We start from the raw sequence: 21,625 nt of genomic DNA on the forward strand, positions 1-21,625 counted from the left end.
CACAGTACTACGTGGTGCAGCTGCCATCAACTCATATTAAATGGCACCTCAATACCATGAGCATGCAGATGTGAACCACACGTGATGCATGTGTTAAACCACATGTTAGCGGCCCATAAAAAATGTTGTTGACACCCAAAAATGCAACACATATTAAAGGCCAACTGCACTTTTAGGATTATGTTCACTCACATTGGGGCGTGCCAAGCACGTGCACGCCCCCCCCCCCCCCCCCCGACAGCATGCAGTGGTTCTTCTCCCCTACAAAAAATATGTTATATTTGAAATTGTCACAGCTGTTTGGGGCTCCGAAAGGATCTATGACCAATGTGTACTGATCTTTTATTTTTGGTTCTCATTAGGAAGTTTTAGGTTCTTACCTTCCAATGCTGATAGTAGTGGCTCCCGATTGGCCAAGTCTTCGCAATCATCAGTGGAATTTTCTGTTTGCTCCTGAGATATAGACCCTAATCCACCCCCATCCTGAGAAGACACAGACTCTATGGGAGAAAGCACATTATACTTTGTTAGCACCATTACATATATTGTGTATACTACAATTTACATGCTACGTTGGTATTGTTCACATCATGCATGCCACAAAACACACACACACACACACACACACACACACACACACACACACACACACACACACACACACACACTGAAGGGGAAACTAATAAAAACAGATAATTCATGTTGCAGATTTCTGTGCAGAAGAAAAGAAGAAAAAAATCACATTACTGCATTGTTCTGGTGTGAACAGGGCACATAGAAAACAATGGCTTTCTTTGTGTCCTTGCAGAGACCCAAGTAATAATAAATACGCACGTCTCTGCACATGGTGTGAATAGGACCAAAGTATTCTATGCAAGACAAATCTACATTTTTTTTTTCCATTAGTGTGTTTTTTTTTTTTTTAAAGGCCCTTCGGCCATGTGTTGTAATGTAATGTCATTTATGAGTCAACTTCTAAACTGCACCCTGTAGAAGTAACATGGCCTGAAGGTAGCTGCTGGGGGCTGTGTGAAGGAAATAGTTCTTACTGAATAAATTGTATGTCATCTTAAGAAATGTTGTACTGCGGTGTGTAAACAACGCACAGTATTTGTTGTCTGTGTGCCAGTTGGTTTTTGTACCTTTGCCGAAGTCTCAATAAAAATTAATAGAAAGAAAAACTTAAACGTAATACCGTATCTGCCTATAGCGCGCACCCCTAATCTAGACGTGAAATTCCTGGATTTTTTTATTATTACTTACAGTTTTGGTGTCTTGCCCGGCTCCATTGGCGGCCTTGTCCGGTCCGGCGTCCATCATAATGTCTTCCCTGTTTCTCCCGCGCTGTCTCTGAGTCGATCCCCGCTTTCCGCTCTGTGTTTGAACGCCGTCGCCGACATATATCGACCGCAGTACACTCGGGCACGCTCGGCACCTCTCGCATAACCGCGAGGGGAGCCGAGCCTGGCCGAGTGTACTGCGCTCGGTATATGTCGGCGGCGGATTCAAACAAAGCGCGGGGAAGCGAGTATCGCCGTATATCGCACACCCATGATTTTGCGCTGATTTTAAGGGCAAAAAAGTGCGCGGTATACGCCGATAAATACGGTAATATATATATATATAAAAAAATATATATATATATATATATAAATTACCGTATTTATGGGCGTATACCGTGCACTTTTTTGCCCTTAAAATCAGCGCAAAATTGTGAGTGCGCGATATACGCCGATAAATACGGTAATTCTTTATATACACACACACACACTATATATCTATATATATATATATATATATATATATATATATATATATATATATATATATATATATATATATATATTTATTACATACACACACACACACTATATATATATATTACATACACACACACATACACTGCATTTGATTTATATATACACACACACACACTAATATAAATTATATATGTGTGTGTGTGTATATATATATATATAAATAAAAATAAAATACACATACACACACACATATATACACACACTGTATTTTTATATATATATATATATATACACACACACAGATATACATACGATTTGATTCATGTTAATATTTTTAAGACCCTCATTAATACCCATTTATTCTTTTTTGCTTTTGGCTAAAAACAACGGGGAATAAAATCTACATATTGTAACACTCTGACAACAGAAAGGCAATTATAGATCTAGTTAGGAATTGCAGGGAATGCGGTACAATACACATCTATATATTTGCTGCCAATTAATCCCCGGTAGAAATATACACATTTTTATGCAGCGCTGCATTTATTAATACATCATTAAATATACTTTTTATAATACAAGCGGTGTAAGTAGCCAACTTTGAACTGGTATCAGCCTCTTGCCAGTCCCTATACAACAAAGCTCAGACTGGGAGAGGAATGAGTAGCACAAGGAGCCAATTAGGTGTGCTGAAGTGCTCATGTGCCAACAAAGAACACGATAGAGAGAGGGCAGAGCGACAGATGAGCTCATCAGTCTGCTGCTTCTCTTTTCACTGTCCAGTTTGGCTGGGGGATAGACAAGACCTACTTGTATTATTTAAAGCACCACTCCAGGCAACAGAAAAAAAACCTGCTGGTTGCACTCTGACGTCTCACATACAATTCAGGACCAACAATCCTGCAGTGTATATCGAGATGTCAAGAGACCACAATGCATTAGGAGGGATAAGGTAAGTATTACAGCGTATTCCACCTACCACTAGATGGCAGTAGGAAAAATCAGGTCGCCAGCCCTCCTAGACAGCAAAGACACTACTGGAGCTTAACCACTTCCCGCCCGGTCAATAGGAGATTGACATCCGGGAAGTGGTTGTGAAATTCTGACTGGACGTCTATTGACGTCCTGCAGGATTTCATGTGGGGGCGCGCAGCGCGGCTATCGGTGATGCGGGGTGTCAGTCTGACACCCTGCTTCTCCGATCTTGGTAAAGACCCTCTGGCGGAGGCTTTTTACCACGTGACCAGCCGTGTCCAATCACGGCTGATCACGATGTAAACAGGAAGAACCGTTGACCGGCTCTTCCTCACTCGCGTCTGATAGACGCGAGTAGAGGAGAGCCGATCGGCGGCTCTCCTGACAGGGGGGGTTCGCGCTGATTGTTTATCAGCGCAGCACCCCCTCGGATCCCCACATTGGACCACCAGGGAGTGCCCCCCAGTGCTCAATAGAGCACAAATAGATATAAAAAAAAAAAAAATGTTTTAATGCAATCGATGCCAATCAGTGGGCACTGACTGGCAACATGGGCACTGACTGTGCCCAGCAATGCCATCAGTATCACCCCTCAGTGTCACCCAGTGTCCATCAGTGCCACCTCTTAGTGCCCATCTACGCCCAGTGCCCATCTGTTCCGCCTATGAGTGCCCATCAGTGCCGCCTATGAGTGCCGCCTATGAGTGCCCATCAGTGCCGCCTATGAGTGCCCATCAGTGCCGCATACCAGCGCCGCCTATCAGTGGCCCATTAGTGCCGCCTATCTGTGCCCATCAGTGCCGCCTATCTGTGCCCACCAGTGCCGCCTATCGGTGCCCACCAGTGCCACCTCATCGGTGCCCACCAGTGCCACCTCATCGGTGCCCACCAGTGCCACCTCATCGGTGCCCACCAGTGCCACCTCATCGGTGCCCATAATTGAAGAAGAAAACTTACTTATTTACAAAAAAATTAACAAAAAAAAAAAAATACGTAATTTAAAAAAAAAAAATCGGTCGTTTTTTAGTTGTTGCGCAAAAAAATTAAAATCGCAGAGGTGATCAAATACCACCAAAAGAAAGCTCTATTTGTGGGAACACAATGATAAAAACTTCATTTGGGTACAGTGTAGCATGACCGCGCAATTGTCATTCAAATTGCGACAGTGCTGAAAGCTGGCTTGGGCGGGAAGGTGCGTAAGTGCCTGGTATGGAAGTGGTTAAGCACAATATTCCCAACGCACCACGTTCCTGAAGGTGGCTGTAAATGCAGGTGGGTGCTGTGGTGACCACGGCTGGAAACCGAAAACATTCAAAGCGAGAAGCAGGTCCCCAGCACATCAAGGACCTCCAGAACAGGCCCAAAGCTTTATTCAGCAATCACATCATAGCTACAAAAGGCGACGTTTCGGAGCCTCAGATGTCCCCCTCATCAGGCATGTGACCCTGTGACTACCGGGGCTCAGACACCTAAATATTCATCTCCTGCGTTTATAGGGTGTGGAGATGCGAGGAAGCACATTATGGAGTATTTACTAAGGGGACAGAACATAACAGAAGGTTTGTGGAGATCAATCACCTGAGAAGTCTTTTTTCTTCTTCTTTTTCCTTTTTCTTTTTGGCTGCACCTCATATTCTCTGAGATCCAGCGTGCTTATGGTCACCTCTTCTTCCACATATTCATCCAGCACCGGATCCTCATCATCATCTTCTTCTTCCAACTGCTCGGGGGCAACTAATATAAAAACATAGCACAGAGCTTCTTAATGAATATGGATAAAGGAGGACTACATGTTAACCACTTAAGACCCGGAAATTTAGGCAGCTAAAAGGACCCAGCCAGTTTTTGCGATTCGGCACTGCGTCGCTTTAACTGACAATTGCGCGGTCGTGAGCCGTGACTCAAAAAAACAAAATTGGCGTCCTTTTTTTCCCACAAATAGAGCTTTCTTTTGGTGGTATTTGATCACCTCTGCGGTTTTTATTTTTTGCTCTATAAACAAAAATGCAATATTTTTTACTTTTTGCTATAATAAATATCCCCCAAAAATATATATAAAACACATTTTTTTCCTCAGTTTAGGCCGATACGTATTCTTCTACCTATTTTTGGTAAAAAAAAAAAAATCGCAATAAGCATTTATCGGTTGGTTTGCGCAAAATTTATAGCGTTTACAAAATAGGGGATAGTTTTATTGCATTTTTATTATTTTTTTTACTACTAATGGCGGCAAACAGGGTTTTTTTTTTGTAAATGCGACATTATGGTGGACACTTCGGACAATTTTTACACATTTTTGGGACCATTGTCATTTTCACAGCAAAAAATGCATTTAAATTGCATTGTTTACTGTGAAAATGACAATTGCAGTTTGGGAGTTAACCACAAGGGGGCGCTGAAGGGGTTATGTATGACCTCATCTGTGTTTATAACTGTAGGGGGGTGTGGCTGTAGGTGTGACGTCATTGATTGTGTTTCCCTATAAAAGGGATCACACAATCAATGACGGCGCCACAGTGAAGAACGGGGAAGCCGTGTTTACACACAGCTCTCCCCGTTCTTCAGCTCCGGGGACCGATCGCGGGACTCCAGTGAGCGGCGATCGGGTCCGCGGGTCCCGCGGTCACGGAGCTTTGGACCGGGTCGCGGGAGCGCGCCCGCGACTGGGCACTTAAAGAGGACGTACCTGTACGTGCTTGTGCCCAGCCGTGACATTCTGCCGACGTATATGTGCAGGAGGCGGTCCTTAAGCGGTTAATTATACAAATGTATTACAAATACTGTACTTAAAGAGCCGGTTCTCACAGGGGCAACACGACTCTGGGCGCAACTTTGCGAGGTGACTTCAGCACGACTTACAAGGCGACTTCAAGTCGCCTCCAGGACAGGCGACTTTGCCAGTGGCCAATCAAACAGTAATCAGCTCTGTGGGAGGGAGGGGTTTGCCTGAGAAAACTAGTTTCTCTTCTTGTAAAGTTGCTTCAGTTAAGACGGGGGATCCGACTTGGAGGCGACTTCCATTGAAATCCATGGGTACAATCAATCAGTCGGAGCGACTTCAGTAGTGTAAATTAACCACTTAAGCCCCAGACCAATATGCTGCCTAAAGACCCAAGGGGTTTTTACAGTTCGGGACTGCGTCGCTTTAACAGACAATTGCGCGGTCGTGCGACGTGGCTCCCAAACAAAATTGGCGTCTTTTTTTCCCCCACAAATAGAGCTTTCTTTTGGTGGTATTTGATCACCTCTGCGTTTTTTTTTTTTTTGCTATAAACAAAAATAGAGCGACAATTTTGAAAAAAATTCAATATTTTTTACTTTTTGCTATAATAAATATCCCCCAAAAACATATATAAAAAAAAAAAATTTCCCTCAGTTTAGGCCGATACGTATTCTTCTACCTATTTTTGGTAAAAAAAAATCGCAATAATCGTTTATCGGTTGGTTTGCGCAAAATTTATAGCGTTTACAAAATAGGGCATAGTTTTATTGCATTTTTATTTTTTTTACTACTAATGGCGGCGATCAGCGATTTTTTTCGTGACTGCGACATTATGGCGGACACTTCGGACAATTTTGACACATTTTTGGGACCATTGTCATTTTCACAGCAAAAAATGCATTTAAATTGCATTCTTTATTGTGAAAATGAAAGTTGCAGTTTGGGAGTTAAACACAGGGGGCGCTGTAACATTTAGTGTTCACTGTGTATGTGTTTACTACTGTAGGGGGGTGTGGCTGTAGGACTGACATCATCGATCGAGTCTCCCCTATAAAAGGGATCACTCGATCGATGCGCCGCCATAGTGAAGCACGGGGAAGGTAAGAGGTAAGAGGTAAGAGGTCGGCAAGTGGTTAAGACGGCTCTCATTCACTTCCATGTAATGCGACTTAGGTCGTGGTAGTGTGAACCGGCTCTAACAGTTATTTTATGTTTGCGTCCAACTAAAATCTTATTTTTTTTTTGAATGGGGGGAAAGGATAGAATTATTTTTCTTATAATTGTACTGTATAAAACAAGAGCTGTAATATACCATGCTATAAAATGTATCACTATACAGTCATTACCGGTTGTCTCCTCCTGGTTCTCTGTCCGTCTCGGTTTTCTGGATCTGACAGGTTTCTCCCGTATTCCAGTGATTGGTACTTCCCTGTCTGTGCACAGAGAGTATAAATGACCACAGGCGTGATGACACATTGCAATACTTAAAGTGATTGTAAAGTGAGGTAAAATAACAAACATGTTATACTTACCTCCACTGTGTAAGGTTTTGCACAGAGCGGCCCCGCTGCTGGGCTCATGCTCATCGCTGGAACGTCCAGGTAAGAAAAAGGGGAAGCATAAAAAGTAGATGAAAGATGAATAAGCACTAATCTTGTATGGAACGTCGGCTGTTCCCCTGTTCCTGTTTTTATGATTTGGTGATGTATTTGCTGTTTATTTGAATAAAAGAAAACCTGGACGTTTTTTTGGAGTGCGGCTATCCATCTTTAATCTACGTTTTATGCTTGCCCAGTGCACTGCCAGCACCCTTGGAATCCTGTTCTACACGTGTGACCATATAGTAGACCCACCTGGAGCGGTGACTCTCTTTCTAAGAAAAAGGGGAGCTATATCGGGGGGCAGCTGCAGCACAGAAGGTTTTTAACCTTAATGCATAGATAAAAAAAACACGACAGAAGACTAAATTTAACGTATATCCCTACAGGGTGATATTGTGGATATACTGGTATTAGTGTTCCACCGTCCCGATAATGTGTGGGTTTTGGCTAAAAGCTAGTAATGTTGGACTTTGAAGGCACACGATAGGTATGATAAGAAACTAGATAATTTTATTTTATAGAAATGTCATAAAAAACAGTTACAAATATAAAATCAAAGAAATTAAATTAATAACTGGTCCTCACAATCATAATACAATTCTATCATAAAAGACAAAAAAAAAAAAGAAGAGTATGATCAAAGGTTAACTGTGCGATGTGTAACCAGGTGGTGGGTCCAGAGGAAAAGGAGGGCTCGCTCTACATGTTACGCGTTAAAAACAACGCTTCCTCAGGAGCATAGACATGTCGATAAGATTAACCGCGTTGAAGGTAGACAACAGTGGGTCTTTTTTACCTTAAAGCGGGGGTTCACCCTATTAATAAAAAAAAAATAAAAATGTTTTCCTCTAGCATAAAATGAGGCATAGTAGCGCGAGCTACAGTATGCCTGTCTTTATTTTTTTTTATCCCCGTACTCACTGTGCAATCGTATAGAGAAGATTACGACTCTCAGCGGGGAATGGGCGTTCCAATGGAGCGAGGAGGTGATTGATGGCCGGCACTGGCACGTCAGGCTTCTCCGGAAATAGCCGAAATAGGACTTGGCGCTTCACGGCGTCTGTGCGCAGGCGCTGTATAGCGCCGTGAAGAGCCGAGACCTGTTCCGGCTGTCTTCGGGGAGCGTGACGTGCCAGAGCCGGCCGTCAATCACCTTCCCTCTCCATAGGAACGCCCATTCCCCGCGGGGAGTCGTAATCTTGTCTCTACGATTGCACAGTGAGTACGAGGATAAAAAAATAAAGACAGGCATACTGTAGCTCGCGCTACTATGCCTCATTTTATGCTAAAAAGTTGTTATGGAGGGTGAACCACCGCTTTAACATTGGCAGTAGTTTAATAACCATTGGCCAGTTAGGGGGGTATTATCATATAAAATAAAGGTCTCAAGCCAGTTTCTTTGCTATTCAAGGTTACCACCTTGATTATTGCTCTCTGGCTCAGCATTATAGTTTCTGCTTTGGACCAGCCTTGCGCCCCCTGTTGATCAATTTTTTGCTTACCAGCATATGATCGCCTTGTCATTTGTCATCGTAATTTTGTTTATATGATAATACCCCCCTAACTGGCCAATGGTTATTTAAACTACTGCCAATGTTAAGGTAAAAAAGACCGACTGTTGTCTACCTTCAACGCGGTTAATCTTATCGGCATGTCTATGCTCCTGAGGAAGTGTTGTTTTTAACGCGTAACATGTAGAGTGAGCCCTCCTTTTCCTCTGGACCCACCACCTGGTTACACATCGCACAGTTATCCTTTGATCATACTCTTTTTTGAGTCTTTTATGATAGAATTGTAGTATGATTGTGATAACCTGTGTGGACCAGTTATTGATTTAATTTTTTTGATTTTATATTTGTTACGTTTTTTTATGACATTTCTATAAAATAAAATGATCTAGTTTTTTATCATACCTATCGTGTGCCTTCACAGCACAAAATTACTAGCTTCTAGCCAAAAACCACAAAAAACCACGACACTTTACAACTCCTATAAAATGATACGAAGCACACAAATATCTTGTGATTAGATGACATAATCAATCCTTATTTAATCTTGCAAAAAAAAAAAAAAGAAGTGGGGGGTGGAGAGGAGGTTAAAGCGACTGTCACTAGACTAAATACTTCTTGCCCGCAATCCGTTTATCAACGTTCCCCAGCGAGGTGCCCTGTGCCACCCTTCAGGAGACCACAGTCAAGACTTTGCAAAGCAGCTAGCTCTCAAATCACAGTCTTTACTAATAGCCGGGATGCCTGCTCCCACTGACTGGGAACCAATCAAACTGGTTTCTGATCAGGTCAGCTATGAAAAAGTGATTTCATGCACAATGGGGGTTTTACTGCATCTTTTAAAAAATTAATTATTAATATATATATTTTTTTTAAATGATGCAATAAAACCTCCATCGTGCATGTAATCACTTTTTCATAGCTGAAAAAACACAAGTCCTAAAAAAAACAAAAACAAAAAAACAAACACACATACACACACCATACTATATTTTTTATATCATAATTATTTAGTAACCAAGTTAACCACTTAAGCCCCGGACCTTTAGGCAGCTAAAGGACCCGGCCAGGTTTTGCGATTCGGCACTGCGTCGCTTTAACTGACAATTGCGCGGTCGTGCGACGTGGCTCCCAAACAAAATTGGCGTCCTTTTTTTCCCACAAATAGAGCTTTCTGTTGGTGGTATTTGATCACCTCTGCGGTTTTTATTTTTTGCGCAATAAACAAAAATAGAGCGACAATTTTGAAAAAAATTCAATATTTTTTTCTTTTTGCTATAATAAATATCCCCCAAAAATATATAAAAAAAAAATAGTTTTCCTCAGTTTAGGCCGATACGTATTCTTCTACCTAGTTTTGTTAAAAAAAAAAAATCGCAATTATCGGTTGGTTTGCGCAAAATTTATAGCGTTTACAAAATAGGGGATAGTTTTATTGCATTTTTATAAAAAAAAAATTTTTTTACTACTAATGGCAGCGACCAGCGATTTTTTTCGTGACTGCGACATTATGGCGGACACTTCAGACAATTTTGACACATTTTTGGGACCATTGTCATTTTCACAGCAAAAAATGCATTTAAAATGCATGGTTTACTGTGAAAATGACAATTGCAGTTTGGGAGTTAACCACAGGGGGCGCTGAAGGGGTTATGTGTGACATAATATGTGTTTACAACTGTAGGGGGGTGTGGCTGTAGGTGTGACGTCGTCAATTGTGTATCCCTATAAAAGGGATCACACGATCGATGACCCCGCCACAGTGAAGAACGGGGAAGCCGTGTTTACATACAGCTCTCCCCGTTCTTCAGCTCTGGGGACCGATCGCAGGACTCCAGCGGCGATCGGGTCCGCGGGTACGGAGCTTCGGACCAGCTCGCGGGCGGGCGCCCGCGACCCCACGGCTGGGCTTAAAGAGCCACGTATATGTACGTGGATGTGCCCAGCCGTGCCATTCTGCCGACGTATATCAGCGTGAAGGGGTCCTTAAGTGGTTAATGCATACGATCTTTGCAATACACAGTTGTAGGCAAGTCCTAAAAAGGTTGCACAATCAAGATTGTAGCAAATGTATCACCTTCATCAAAAAAGAACCAATGCCTTATAGTAATGGAAAAAGAGCCAGGCACATCTGCCATGGCAGAATAATCAGGAACACAGACACTTGTTTCTTACAAAGTTTTGCTAGAAAATTACTTGGAACCCCCAAGCATTATATATATATTTTTTGTTAGCAGAGACCCTAGGGAATAAAATGGCAATTGTTGCAATATTTTATGGCGTATGTATGTCCTTATGTATTCGCACAGTTGTCTTTCAAATGCAATTTTTTGGGAAAAACTACACTTCAATTAATAAACAAAAAAAAAAGCGAAACAGTAAAGTCAGCCCAATTTTTTTGTTTAATGTGAAAGATGATGTTGTTACGCCGCAGGAATCGTGATCTATCTGCCAAGCAAAAAAAAAAAATCGTGATTCTCATTTTAGCCAGAATCGTGCAGCTCTGCTTCCTCGCCCTATCCTCTATTAACCACTTCCCGACGGCCGTACGACTATTGACGGCCGCGTGGTGGTTCTAAATCTCTGAGCCGCCGTCAATTGACGGCAGCCCCTTTGCTCGTTCCGAGCGCGCAGCGGGGAACTGCTGTGCTGGCCGTGTTCCTTGGACACAGCCAGTCACAGATCGCCGTGAACGGCCAATCGGAGCGGCCGTTTCCTAGGCGATCTGTGCGGCCAATGAGAGATGATTTCATATGTTTACATATGAGATCATCTCTCATTCCCGGCTCTCGCAGACAGCGGTGCTGTCAGGGGAGAGAGGAGACGGATCTGTGTCCCTTGTACATAGGGACACAGATCGGTCACCTCCCCCAGTCCCCCCCCTTCCCCCACAGTTAGAACACTAATTAGGATACACATTTAACCCCTTCCTCACCCCCTAGTGTTAACCCCTTCCCTGCCAGTCACATTTAAACAGTAATTAGTGCATATTTATAGCACTGATTGCTGTATAAATGTGAATGGCGCCAAAAATGTGTCAAAAGTGTCCGATGTGTCCGCCATAACGTCGCAGTCGCAATAAAAATCGCAGATCGCCGCCATTACTAGTAAAAAAAAAAAATAATAAAAAAATAATAATTCTGTCCCTTATTTTGTAGGCGCTCTAACTTTTGTGCAAACCAGTCGCTTATTGCGATTTTTTTTTTATACTAAAAATACGTAGAATACGTATTGGCCTAGACTGAGGATAAAAAATGTTTTTTTTTAAAAAATTGAGCCATTTATTACAGCAACAAGTAAAACATTTTTATTTTTTTTTTCAAAATTGTCGCTCTATTTTTGTTTATAGCGCAAAAAATAAAAACCGCAAAGGTGATCAAATACCACCAAAAGAAAGCTCTATTTGTGGGAAAAAAAGGACGTCAATTTTGTTTGGGAGCCACGTCGCACGACCGCGCAATTGTCAGTTAAAGCGACGCAGTGCCGAATCGCAAAAAGTCCTCTGGGCAGGAAGGGGGTTTAAGTGCCCAGTAAGGAAGTGGTTAAAGAGGGAGTTCACCCTTAAAAAAAAATGTTAACCTTAGATTGATGCTCATTTTGTCTAGGGGAATCGGGTATTTTTTTTAAAAATCTAAGCAGTACTTACCGTTTTAGAGAGCGATCTTCTCCACCGCTTCCGGGTATGGTCTTTGGGACTCGGCGTTCGTATTTTGATTGACAGTCTTCCGACAGGCTTCCGACGGTCGCATCCATCGCGTCACGAGTAGCCGAAAGTCGGTGCGGCTCTATACGGCGCCTGCGCACCGACGTTCGGCTGCTTTCGGAAAATCGTGACGCGATGGATGCGACCGTCGGAAGCCTGTCAATCAAGAAGGAATGCCCAGTCCCGCAGCCCATACCCGGAAGCGGCGGAGAAGATTGCGCTCTAAAACGGTAAGTACTGCTTTGATTTAAAAAAAAATTGCCAATTCCCCTAGACAAAATGAGCATCCATCTAAGGTTAAAAATTGTCATTTCCGGGTGAACCTCCACTTTAAGTAGGCACTCTCTGCATAATAAATGATGTCTACAGTTAGCTCTTCCCCTTGCACTTACCGTGTACCTGCAGAGTAAAGAGCTGTGTGTGTACACGCTGCGCCTCTCGGAAGGTGGCTCTCCTAGTGCTGAAGGGAATGCCATGAACACGTGGGTCCTTCTTTGGGATTGGGGAGTTCCGCCCCAAGAAGAGAGTCTTATCAGAGTGAGGAGCACGCAGGAAGATTCCACGAGCCTCAGCAATGTGTTCTGTCCAACTCTGCAACAACTGGTTTATGTCCTGGAGAAGAACACAAAATAATGTACCAAACAACCATTGCTGACATAAATCATCACTGAATTATGAGAAATCCCACTATGGATCTCCATATTATAGTATTAGGTAAGAAAAGAATGGCAATTGTGATAACAGGGTAAAACAAAAGAATTTTTATATGAAAAATATTGTTTTCAGACTGTAAATCTTTGGTCAAATATCTTACTGGGGGACATACACCCCCCCCGGCGCTCTGCAGTATCTAAAAAAGTCCTCGGGCCAGATCCTCAAAAGAGATACGGCGGAGTAACTGCTGTTACGCCGTCGTATCCCTGTTTCTATCTATGGAACTGATCCACAGACTCAGTTTCCCATAGTTAGGACGAAGATCCGACATGTGTAATTGAATTACACTGTCGGATCTTAAGGATGCAATTCTAGGCCGGCCGCTAGGTGGCGAGGCCATTGCGGCCGGCGTAGAATATGCAAATGACCAGTTACGGCGATCCACGAACGCTCCGACGGGCCCGTCGCTCTAAATCTACGTCGTTTACGTCGAGTTCCGCCGCGTAAAACTAGGGCTAAGCCCTAGTTGTCTTAAGCCATGTTAAGTATGGCCGTCGTTCCCGCGTCGAATTTTAAATTCTACGTCGTTTGCGTAAGACGTCCGTGAATGGCGCTGGACGCCATTTACGTTAACGTCTAAGCAAATGACGTCGGAGCGACGTCAGTTAGCGCAATGCACGTCGGGTAATTTACCAGACGGAGCATGCGCAGTACGTCCGGCGCGGGAGCGCGCCTAATTTAAATGGGACTCGCCCATTTGAATAGGAACGCCTTGCGCCGGACGGATTTAAGTTACAGCGCCGCAAAATTCAAGGTAAGTGCTTTGTGGATCGGCACCTAACTTGGGAATTTTGCGGCGGAGTAACTTTAATCCGAAAAGTTACGTTGCGCCGCGGCTTTGTGGATAACCCCCCTCGTTCTTTGCAAAGTCAGCATCGCACCGATTTGAACAGCGCCATTTCCGACAATAGGGCGTTACTTGTCATGTGATTTCACAGGTCAAATTGAATGACAAGTTGATCCAATGTGAACGAGGGCTTAGAGCAGTGGTCTCAAAGTACCGGCCCGCGGGCCATTTGCGGCCCGTGGACCAGTTATAAATGGCCCTCAGGCAGGGCGGAAGTGAGGGGAGCAAAAAAAAAAAAATTTATTTTTTATTTTTTTTGAGCTGGTGCCATCTGGTGGTGAGCCGTTGGTATTACAAGTTATTACCACCAGATGTGAGCTGGCGCCATCTGGTGGTGGCCGTTGGTATTACAAGTTAAGCATTACAAGTTAAACAGCAATTCTAATGTAATTTTACACTATTTTCACTGCCATATTCTTCCCTCTAATTAGAACCCCCAAACATTATATATATTTTTTATCCTAACACCCTAGAGAATAAAATAGCGATCATTGCAATACTTTCTGTTACGCCGTATTTGCGCAGCGGTCTTACAAGCGCACTTTTTTGGGAAAAAATTACACTTTTTTTAATTAAAAAATAAGACAACAGTAAAGTTATCCCCATTTTTTTTAATATTATGAAAGATAATGTTACGCCGAGTAAATTCATACCCAACATGTCATGCTTCAAAATTGTGTCCGCTTGTGGAATGCCGACAAACTTTTTTACCCTTTAAAATCTTCATAGGCGACGTTTAAAAAAATCTACATGTTGCATGTTTTAAGTTACAGAGGAGCTAGAATTATTGCTCTCACTCTACCAATCGCGGCGATACCTCACATGTGTGGTTTGAACACCGTTTACATATGCGGGCGCTGCTCACGTATGTGTTCGCTTCTGCGCGCAAGCTCGTCGGGACGGGGTGCGTTTTCTGGCTCCTAACTTTTTTAGCTGGCTCCTAGATTCCAAGCAAATTTGTCAAACCCTGACTTACACCAGTGCTGGTGGTAATAATGCGCTCGCTGACACCAGTGCTGGGGGTTAATAATGTGTTCGCTGACACCAGTACTGTTGTTTTTGAAGTTTGAAAGTTTGCATGCGGCCCCCCATGGCATATGAAAACTTGTCTTGTGGCCCTCAGGTAATTTGAGTTTGAGACCCCTGGCTTAGAGAGAGAAAAAAAAAAAGCGCATTTTTTTTTTTTACTCCAGATACATACAGCACCTTAAAGCGCTAGTAAAGTCTGCCGTAGTTACCGTATTTATCGCTATGAAGAAGCACGAAGGCATAGTGCGAAACGTCAGCTTTTCTTTTGTTGTGCTGTTTTTTGCTGTGGCATGTATTTTGTGATTTTTAATTAAAGGAGGAGTTTTTTTGGAGTGCGGCTGTCCCACCTTTTTTCCTTCATCCTAACCGTATTTATCGGGGTATTGCGCGCTCCGGCGTATAGCGCGCACCCCTAAAGTGGACCCAATATTCCTGTAAAAAAAGATTTTAGTACTTACAGTTTTGGTGTCTTGCGCGGCGTCCATCGGCGGCCTCGTCGGGTCCGGCGTCCGTCTGCGGCTTCGGGTGTCCTCTTCGTCGGGTCCGGCGTCCTTCTGCGGCGTCGTCCTCGCTCGATCCCCACTTTCCCGCGCCGAGTTTGAATACTGCGCAGTCATATACCGAGCACAGTACACTCGTGTATAGTCGGGCAGGCTCGGCTACTCTCGCGCTCACGTCCTGTACGTCCAGGACGTGAGCGCGAGAGGAGCCGAGCCTACCCGACTATACACGAGTGTACTGCGCTTGTTATATGCCGGCGCAGTATTCAAACTTGGCACGGTAGAGCGGGTATCGGCATATATCGCACACCCACGATTTTGCCCTGATTTTCAGGGCAAAAAAGTGTGCGGTATACGCCGATAAATACAGTACTTTTTGGGGTCCCCAGGTGGGTTATGCTATGATGCATATTATGGCACACCTACCTGTCAAAACCGAGCCCTCCAGCTCTGCGTTGTGATTAATCCGACGGGTTCTAGGCGCTTCCATCTTCACTCGGCCTTCCTTCTGTGGGTTCTGTGCCTTCAGTCGCTTGAATGACTAGGTCGCGATGACATCACTCTCACTCATGCGCACAGGAATCACATAGCAACAGCACAATTTGTGGGGTGTACATTTTTACTGAGCTGTGCATGTGGCAGGAGGAAGTCTGTATGACAGAAGAGACCGGTACATACCCTGCCTGTCAGCAACTTTTCACAACGCTGACTTTACTATCACTTTAAAGCTGAACTCCAGGAATTATACAAGAAAATACTCTTGCAGCCCCAAGACTACAAAGGTAAATGCTCATCAAATCTATTGGTGGTAGAAGATACAGGCCCAGATTCTCATACATTTATGGTGCTCCTGGGCAGCGTAACGTATGTGATTTACGTTACACCGCCACAGGTTTACAGCCTGATTGTCAGAACACTTACCTGTAAACTTGCGGCGGTGTATTGTTAAATCGCTCGGCGCAAGCCTGCCCAATTCAAATGGGGCGGGCACCATTTAAATTAGGCGCGCTCCCGCGCCGAGCGTACTGCGCATGCTCCGTCGGGTAAATTACCCGACGTGCATTGCGCTAAATGACGTCGCCCGACGTCATTTGCTTAGACGATAACGTAAATGGCGTCCAGCGCCATTCACGGACGTCTTACGCAAACGACATAATTTTTACAAATTTCGAAGCGGGAACGACGGCCATACTTAACATTGGTTGCCCCTCATAATAGCAGGGGCAACCTTACGCGTCGCTTAGGCTACGTAAATGTCGTAAAATGTCAGCGTCGACCGCGCGTATGTTCGGGAATCTCGCATAATTACCTAATTTGCATAGACGACGGGGAAAACGACGATGCGACACCTAGCGGCGGGAAAAAAAATTGCATTTAAGATCTGACAGGTAAGAGCCTTACGCCTGTCAGATCTAATGGGTATCTATGCGTAACTGATTCTAAGAATCAGTCGCATAGATACCCGGGGCCAGATGAGGAGTTACGACGGCGCAAATGGTGTTGCGCCGTCGTAACGCCATTGAGAATCTGGGCCATAGTACTTACCTTATTCCTTGCTCAAACAGGCTTTAGCACCCTCCTCTGACACCCATTTGGGTTAGCCTTGGCATCCTCATGTACAACACAGGGCTATTGGTCCTGCATTGTATGTGATGAGGTCAGCGTGCAACCCACAGCCGTAACACCTCAGAGAGGAAGTTCCAGGGGACTGGTCGCAGCACAGAGGAAGCCTGCTGCATTGAGAAGTCAGACACGAGTAACAGCATTTTCCTCTACCCCTAGACTTGACGAGCATCTCACTCTTGTTGCGCAAGTTTTTTTTTTTGTGTGCGGTTCCTGGAGTTTAGCTTTAATTTCAGGTGACTTCTGGTCAGTGTGGTGACATTACAAGTTCTTTATCTTCTCCGCCAGCAGTAGAGTGGCCGGTCCTTACTGCAACACAAAATGCTGCTCATAGCCCCACTATGTGCTGCAGCACTGTAATCCCAGGCTTAGGGGATACCTACCCTCCAGGTGGTGGGTCCATGAAAGCCTGGACTCCCAGGAGGCGAGTGGAATGATATTGGCCATCATTCAACCCAGAGGAGTTTTTTTTTTTTTTTTTTTAAGGGGGACAGCATCAAAAAAAAATATTTTTTTTTTAAATAGCTGAAGTTCAGCATTAACCGGCGTTTACAAGACTAAAACAGTTTTTTTTGCTAGAAAATTACTTAAAACCCCCAAAAATTATATATATTTTTTTCTAACACCCTAGAGAATAAAATGGCGGTCATTGCAATACTTTTTGTCACACCATATTTGCGCAGCGGTCTTACAAGCGCACTTTTTTGGAAAAAAATTCACTTTTTTGAATTAAAAAATAAGACGACAATAAATTTGGCCCAATTTTTTTATATATTGTGAAAGATAATGTTACGCCGAGTAAAATGATACCCAACATGTCACGCTTAAAAATTGCGCCCGCTCGTGGCATGGCGTCAAACTTTTACCCATAAAAATCTCGATAGGCGACGTTTAAAAAATTCTAGAGGTTGCATTTTTTGAGCTACAGAGGAGGTCTATGGCTAGAATTATTGCTCTCGCTCTAACGATCGCGGTGATACCTCACTTGTGTGGTTTGAACACCGTTTTCATATGCGGGCGGTACTCGCGTATGCGTTCGCTTCTGCGCGCGTCGGGACAGAGCGCTTTAAAATATATTTTTTTTCTGGTTTATTATTATTGATTTTATAATTTTTTACACTGAAATAATAAAAAAAAATGTATCACTTTTATTCCTATTACAAGGAATGTAAACATCCCTTGTAATAGAAAAAAGCATGACAGATCCTCTTAAATATGAGATCTGGGGTCAAAAAGACCTCACATCTCATATTTAGACTTAAATGCAAGAAAAAAAAAAAAAAAAAAAGGAAAATTTGTCATTTAAAAAAATGACAACAAAAAAATTGTCTCTTTAAGACGCTGGGCGGGACTGACGTTTTGACGTCACTTCCGCCCAGCAAAGCTATGAGGACGGGTGGGGGCCATCTTGCCCTCACTCAAGTCCTCACACACCAGGCAGCAGCACCCGATCTCCTCCGCCGCTACCGACGGCTACGTTAAGCGGCGGAGGGAGCGGGAGGGGGGGCCCCTCTCCCACCACCGATAACGGCGATCTTGCGGCGAATCCGCCACGAAGACCGCCGTTATCGTTTACACGGCCGCCCACTGTAAAGAAGGATACCTCGGTTGTGGCAGCAGCTGCTGCCGTTACCGAGATATCCATCTTTAAAAAGAGGACGTATATATACAGTGGGCGGTCGGTAAGTGGTTAAAGGGCCAATTTAGGCAAAACAGATAGTTTAGTATTTGGTGGAAAGTTAAAGCTTCTTCTATTTCTTGGGGACAGTATTGGAGAGATCCCTGCACAGCAGCTTTCCCCATTTTGAGAGGCTCCCACATCCCTGCTGGATTGTTTCCTTATTTTTTTTAATATTATGAAGAATGTTACAGGAAGATCTATAGAAACAAAAGGGTACCGGAACAACCAAAACTCCCAGAGAGACAGGACCAAAGTCAGGAATTGCATCAGCGAGAGCACATTGTTGTATCATACAGACATATAGGGAGCCAGGGACGGACTCAGTTTTAGGTGGAGTGACCTTTTAACATACAATTTACACGTTTATCACATTTGCACAAAGTACACTCCTCACCGCCATTAGTGCAGCCTGGTTGTATCGTCTCAGAGATGCCCCGGCAGACTTGGCCATGTGGCTGCGGTTCTGGGAATCATGAAGAGATTGAGAAGTTCCCCTTTTTGCCCGCACTGTGTATCGGTGGAAGGTCTTGTGTTTGAACACCTCCTTCCTGTATAAGCAAGACAAAAAAGGAACACAATGGGATTAATAAAAAAGGAGAAGAATATAGGTACATCTAACCAAAGCTGACCTCCCCCCGAGTGGGCAAAGCTTTGCAAATCTTTGCTTTAGGGCCAGTTCACACCAGACGCAGTTCCGTACAGTTTCGGGTGCATTTTTTTTGCACTAAAAATGCATGCACAGTGTTTTTCATGTATTCCAATGGCTCTAGTTAACACCATGCAGCTAGTTTCCGGTGCAGGAACTGACTGCATGGTGTGAACTAGAGCCATTGGACTACATGGAAAACACTGTGGGCTAGATTCAGCAACAAGATACGGCGGCGTATCTCCAGATACGCCGCCGTAATTTCAAATCTGCGCCGTCGTATCTTTACGCCGATTCTCAAAGGCAGATACGTTTAAAAAAAATAGGCTTCCTCCGCCGACGTAACTTGAATACGCCGGCGTATAATTGTGTGCAATTTTAGGCTGGCCGCTAGGGGCGCTTCCGTAGATTTCAGCGTAGAATATGCAAATGACCTAGATACGTACGTGCGCCCGGCGGAATTTTTTTACGTTGTTTGCGTAAGGCTTTTCCGGCGTAACGTTGCTCCTGCTTCTATGAGGCGTACGCAATGTTAAGTATGGACGTCGTTCCCGCGTCAAATTTTGAATTTTTTACGTTGTTTGCGAAAAGGGCTGGACGTAATTTACGTTCACATCGAAACCAATACGTCTCTTGCGGCGTACTTTGGAGCAATGCACACTGGGATATGTACACGGACGGCGCATGCGCCGTTCGTAAAAAATGTCAATCACGTCGGGTCACCAAGAATTAACATAAAACACGCCCCCCTCATCCACATTTGAATTACGCGCGCTTACGCCGGCCACATTTACGATACGCCGCCGTAACTTAGAAGGCAGGTGCTTTGTGAATACAGCACTTGCCTCTCTAACTTACGGCGGCGTAGCGTAAATACGATACGCTACGCCGCCGTAACATTGCGCGCCCCTACCTGTATCTAGCCCTGTGCATGCATTTTGTGCAGAAAAAAAGCACACAGAAATGCGTCTGGTGTGAACTGGCCAGATGCACATCCAGAACTGCTGGTGTATAGTGCGACACTGTGCTATTGTGGGATGAAAGTGAAACGTTTTTAAAATGCATACCGGCCCACCTGTTAAATGAATGGTATAGTTGACATCAAGAAGGATGTTTACAAGCATTATGCATCCACAAATAAATTCCCTGTTTTTTTGTATTTCAGTATTAAAGCGTTACATGGGTGTGTGGTCCAGAACTGAGCTCAAGTAACCCATTTAATAAAAAAAAAAAAATTGTACAACGTAAGAGTACATTCACATCACCGATTTGCAGTGGCCAGGGGCAGAAGTGGTAGATTTTGCTGGCAGTTGCAAACACTGCATGCGAAAAAGCTGCCAGATTTGTACAAATCAATGTCAGGCACTGCTGCTGCCGTTTGCATGTATCCACTCATCCAAGAGGTTACATGTAGAATCCCGACCCTGGACACACCTAGGCCCGGATTCACAAAGCACTTACGCCGACGTATCTCGAGATACACAGTGTAAGTGTAAATATGCACCGTCGTATCGGTGCGCCGTGCCCACAAAACTAGATACGCCTGAAAATAGGCTTCATCCGACCGACGTAACTTTCCTACGCCGGCGTATCGTGGGCGCATATTTTTACGCTGGCCGCAAGTGGCGCTCGCATTGATTTCCTATTCAAATATAGTAATGAGGGAGATACGTCGATTCACGAACATACTTGCGCCCGGCGCATAATATATGTGGTTTGCGCAAGTCCGGCGTAAAGTTATTCCCCATATATGAGGCGCAACTCATGCTAAGGTATGCACCAGGGAACACAGCCGTCGTATTTTACGCTGTTTACGTAGTACGTGAATAGGGCTGGGCGTAGGTTACGTTCACGTCGTAGGCAGTGATTCGACGTATCTTAGGCAGTTGTTTCGACGTGATTCTGAGCATGCGCACTGGGATGCGGCCACGGGATGGCGCATGCGCCGTTCGTTTTAAGTACTTGTATGGCACTCGGCCCATCATTTGCATGGGGTCACGCCTCATTATCATGGCTCACGCCCACTTCCACCTACGCTGGCTTACGCCGAGGAAACACAGCGTAGATTTGACAGCAAGTACTTTGTGAATACTGTGCTTGCCTCTCTGCGCTGCGTCGGCGTAGCGTAAAGGAGATACGCTACGGCGGCATAAATATGCGCCAGTGTCTGTGAATCTGGGCCCCAGTGTGCATTCAGGGTCGGCATTTCTGCTGGGTTTTGGCTGCAGGCAATTATCCAGTTTGTATGAGAGCGTTATTGTGTCCAGAAGTGACATTTAATCACCTCTGAACGCAGCAAACTAAAGCCGGCCATAG

General features: G+C 44.2%; 1 protein-coding gene across 1 annotated transcript in view; it reads right to left on the reverse strand.

Annotated features, from left to right (window-relative positions):
• ANKZF1 (ankyrin repeat and zinc finger peptidyl tRNA hydrolase 1) overlaps positions 1-21,625 on the reverse strand; it is a 53,095-nt gene that overhangs the window by 18,203 nt on the left and 13,267 nt on the right. Inside the window, exons 7-11 of the mRNA XM_040358150.1 lie at positions 19,058-19,211; positions 12,662-12,881; positions 6,804-6,890; positions 4,314-4,469; positions 381-500 (exon numbers count right to left, since the gene is read on the reverse strand). Of these exons, the coding sequence (XP_040214084.1) occupies positions 381-500; positions 4,314-4,469; positions 6,804-6,890; positions 12,662-12,881; positions 19,058-19,211 (737 nt within the window). The remainder of the gene's footprint in view (positions 1-380; positions 501-4,313; positions 4,470-6,803; positions 6,891-12,661; positions 12,882-19,057; positions 19,212-21,625) is intronic.

This window comes from Rana temporaria, chromosome 6, assembly GCF_905171775.1.
Source record: "Rana temporaria chromosome 6, aRanTem1.1, whole genome shotgun sequence".
NCBI lineage: Eukaryota > Metazoa > Chordata > Amphibia > Anura > Ranidae > Rana > Rana temporaria.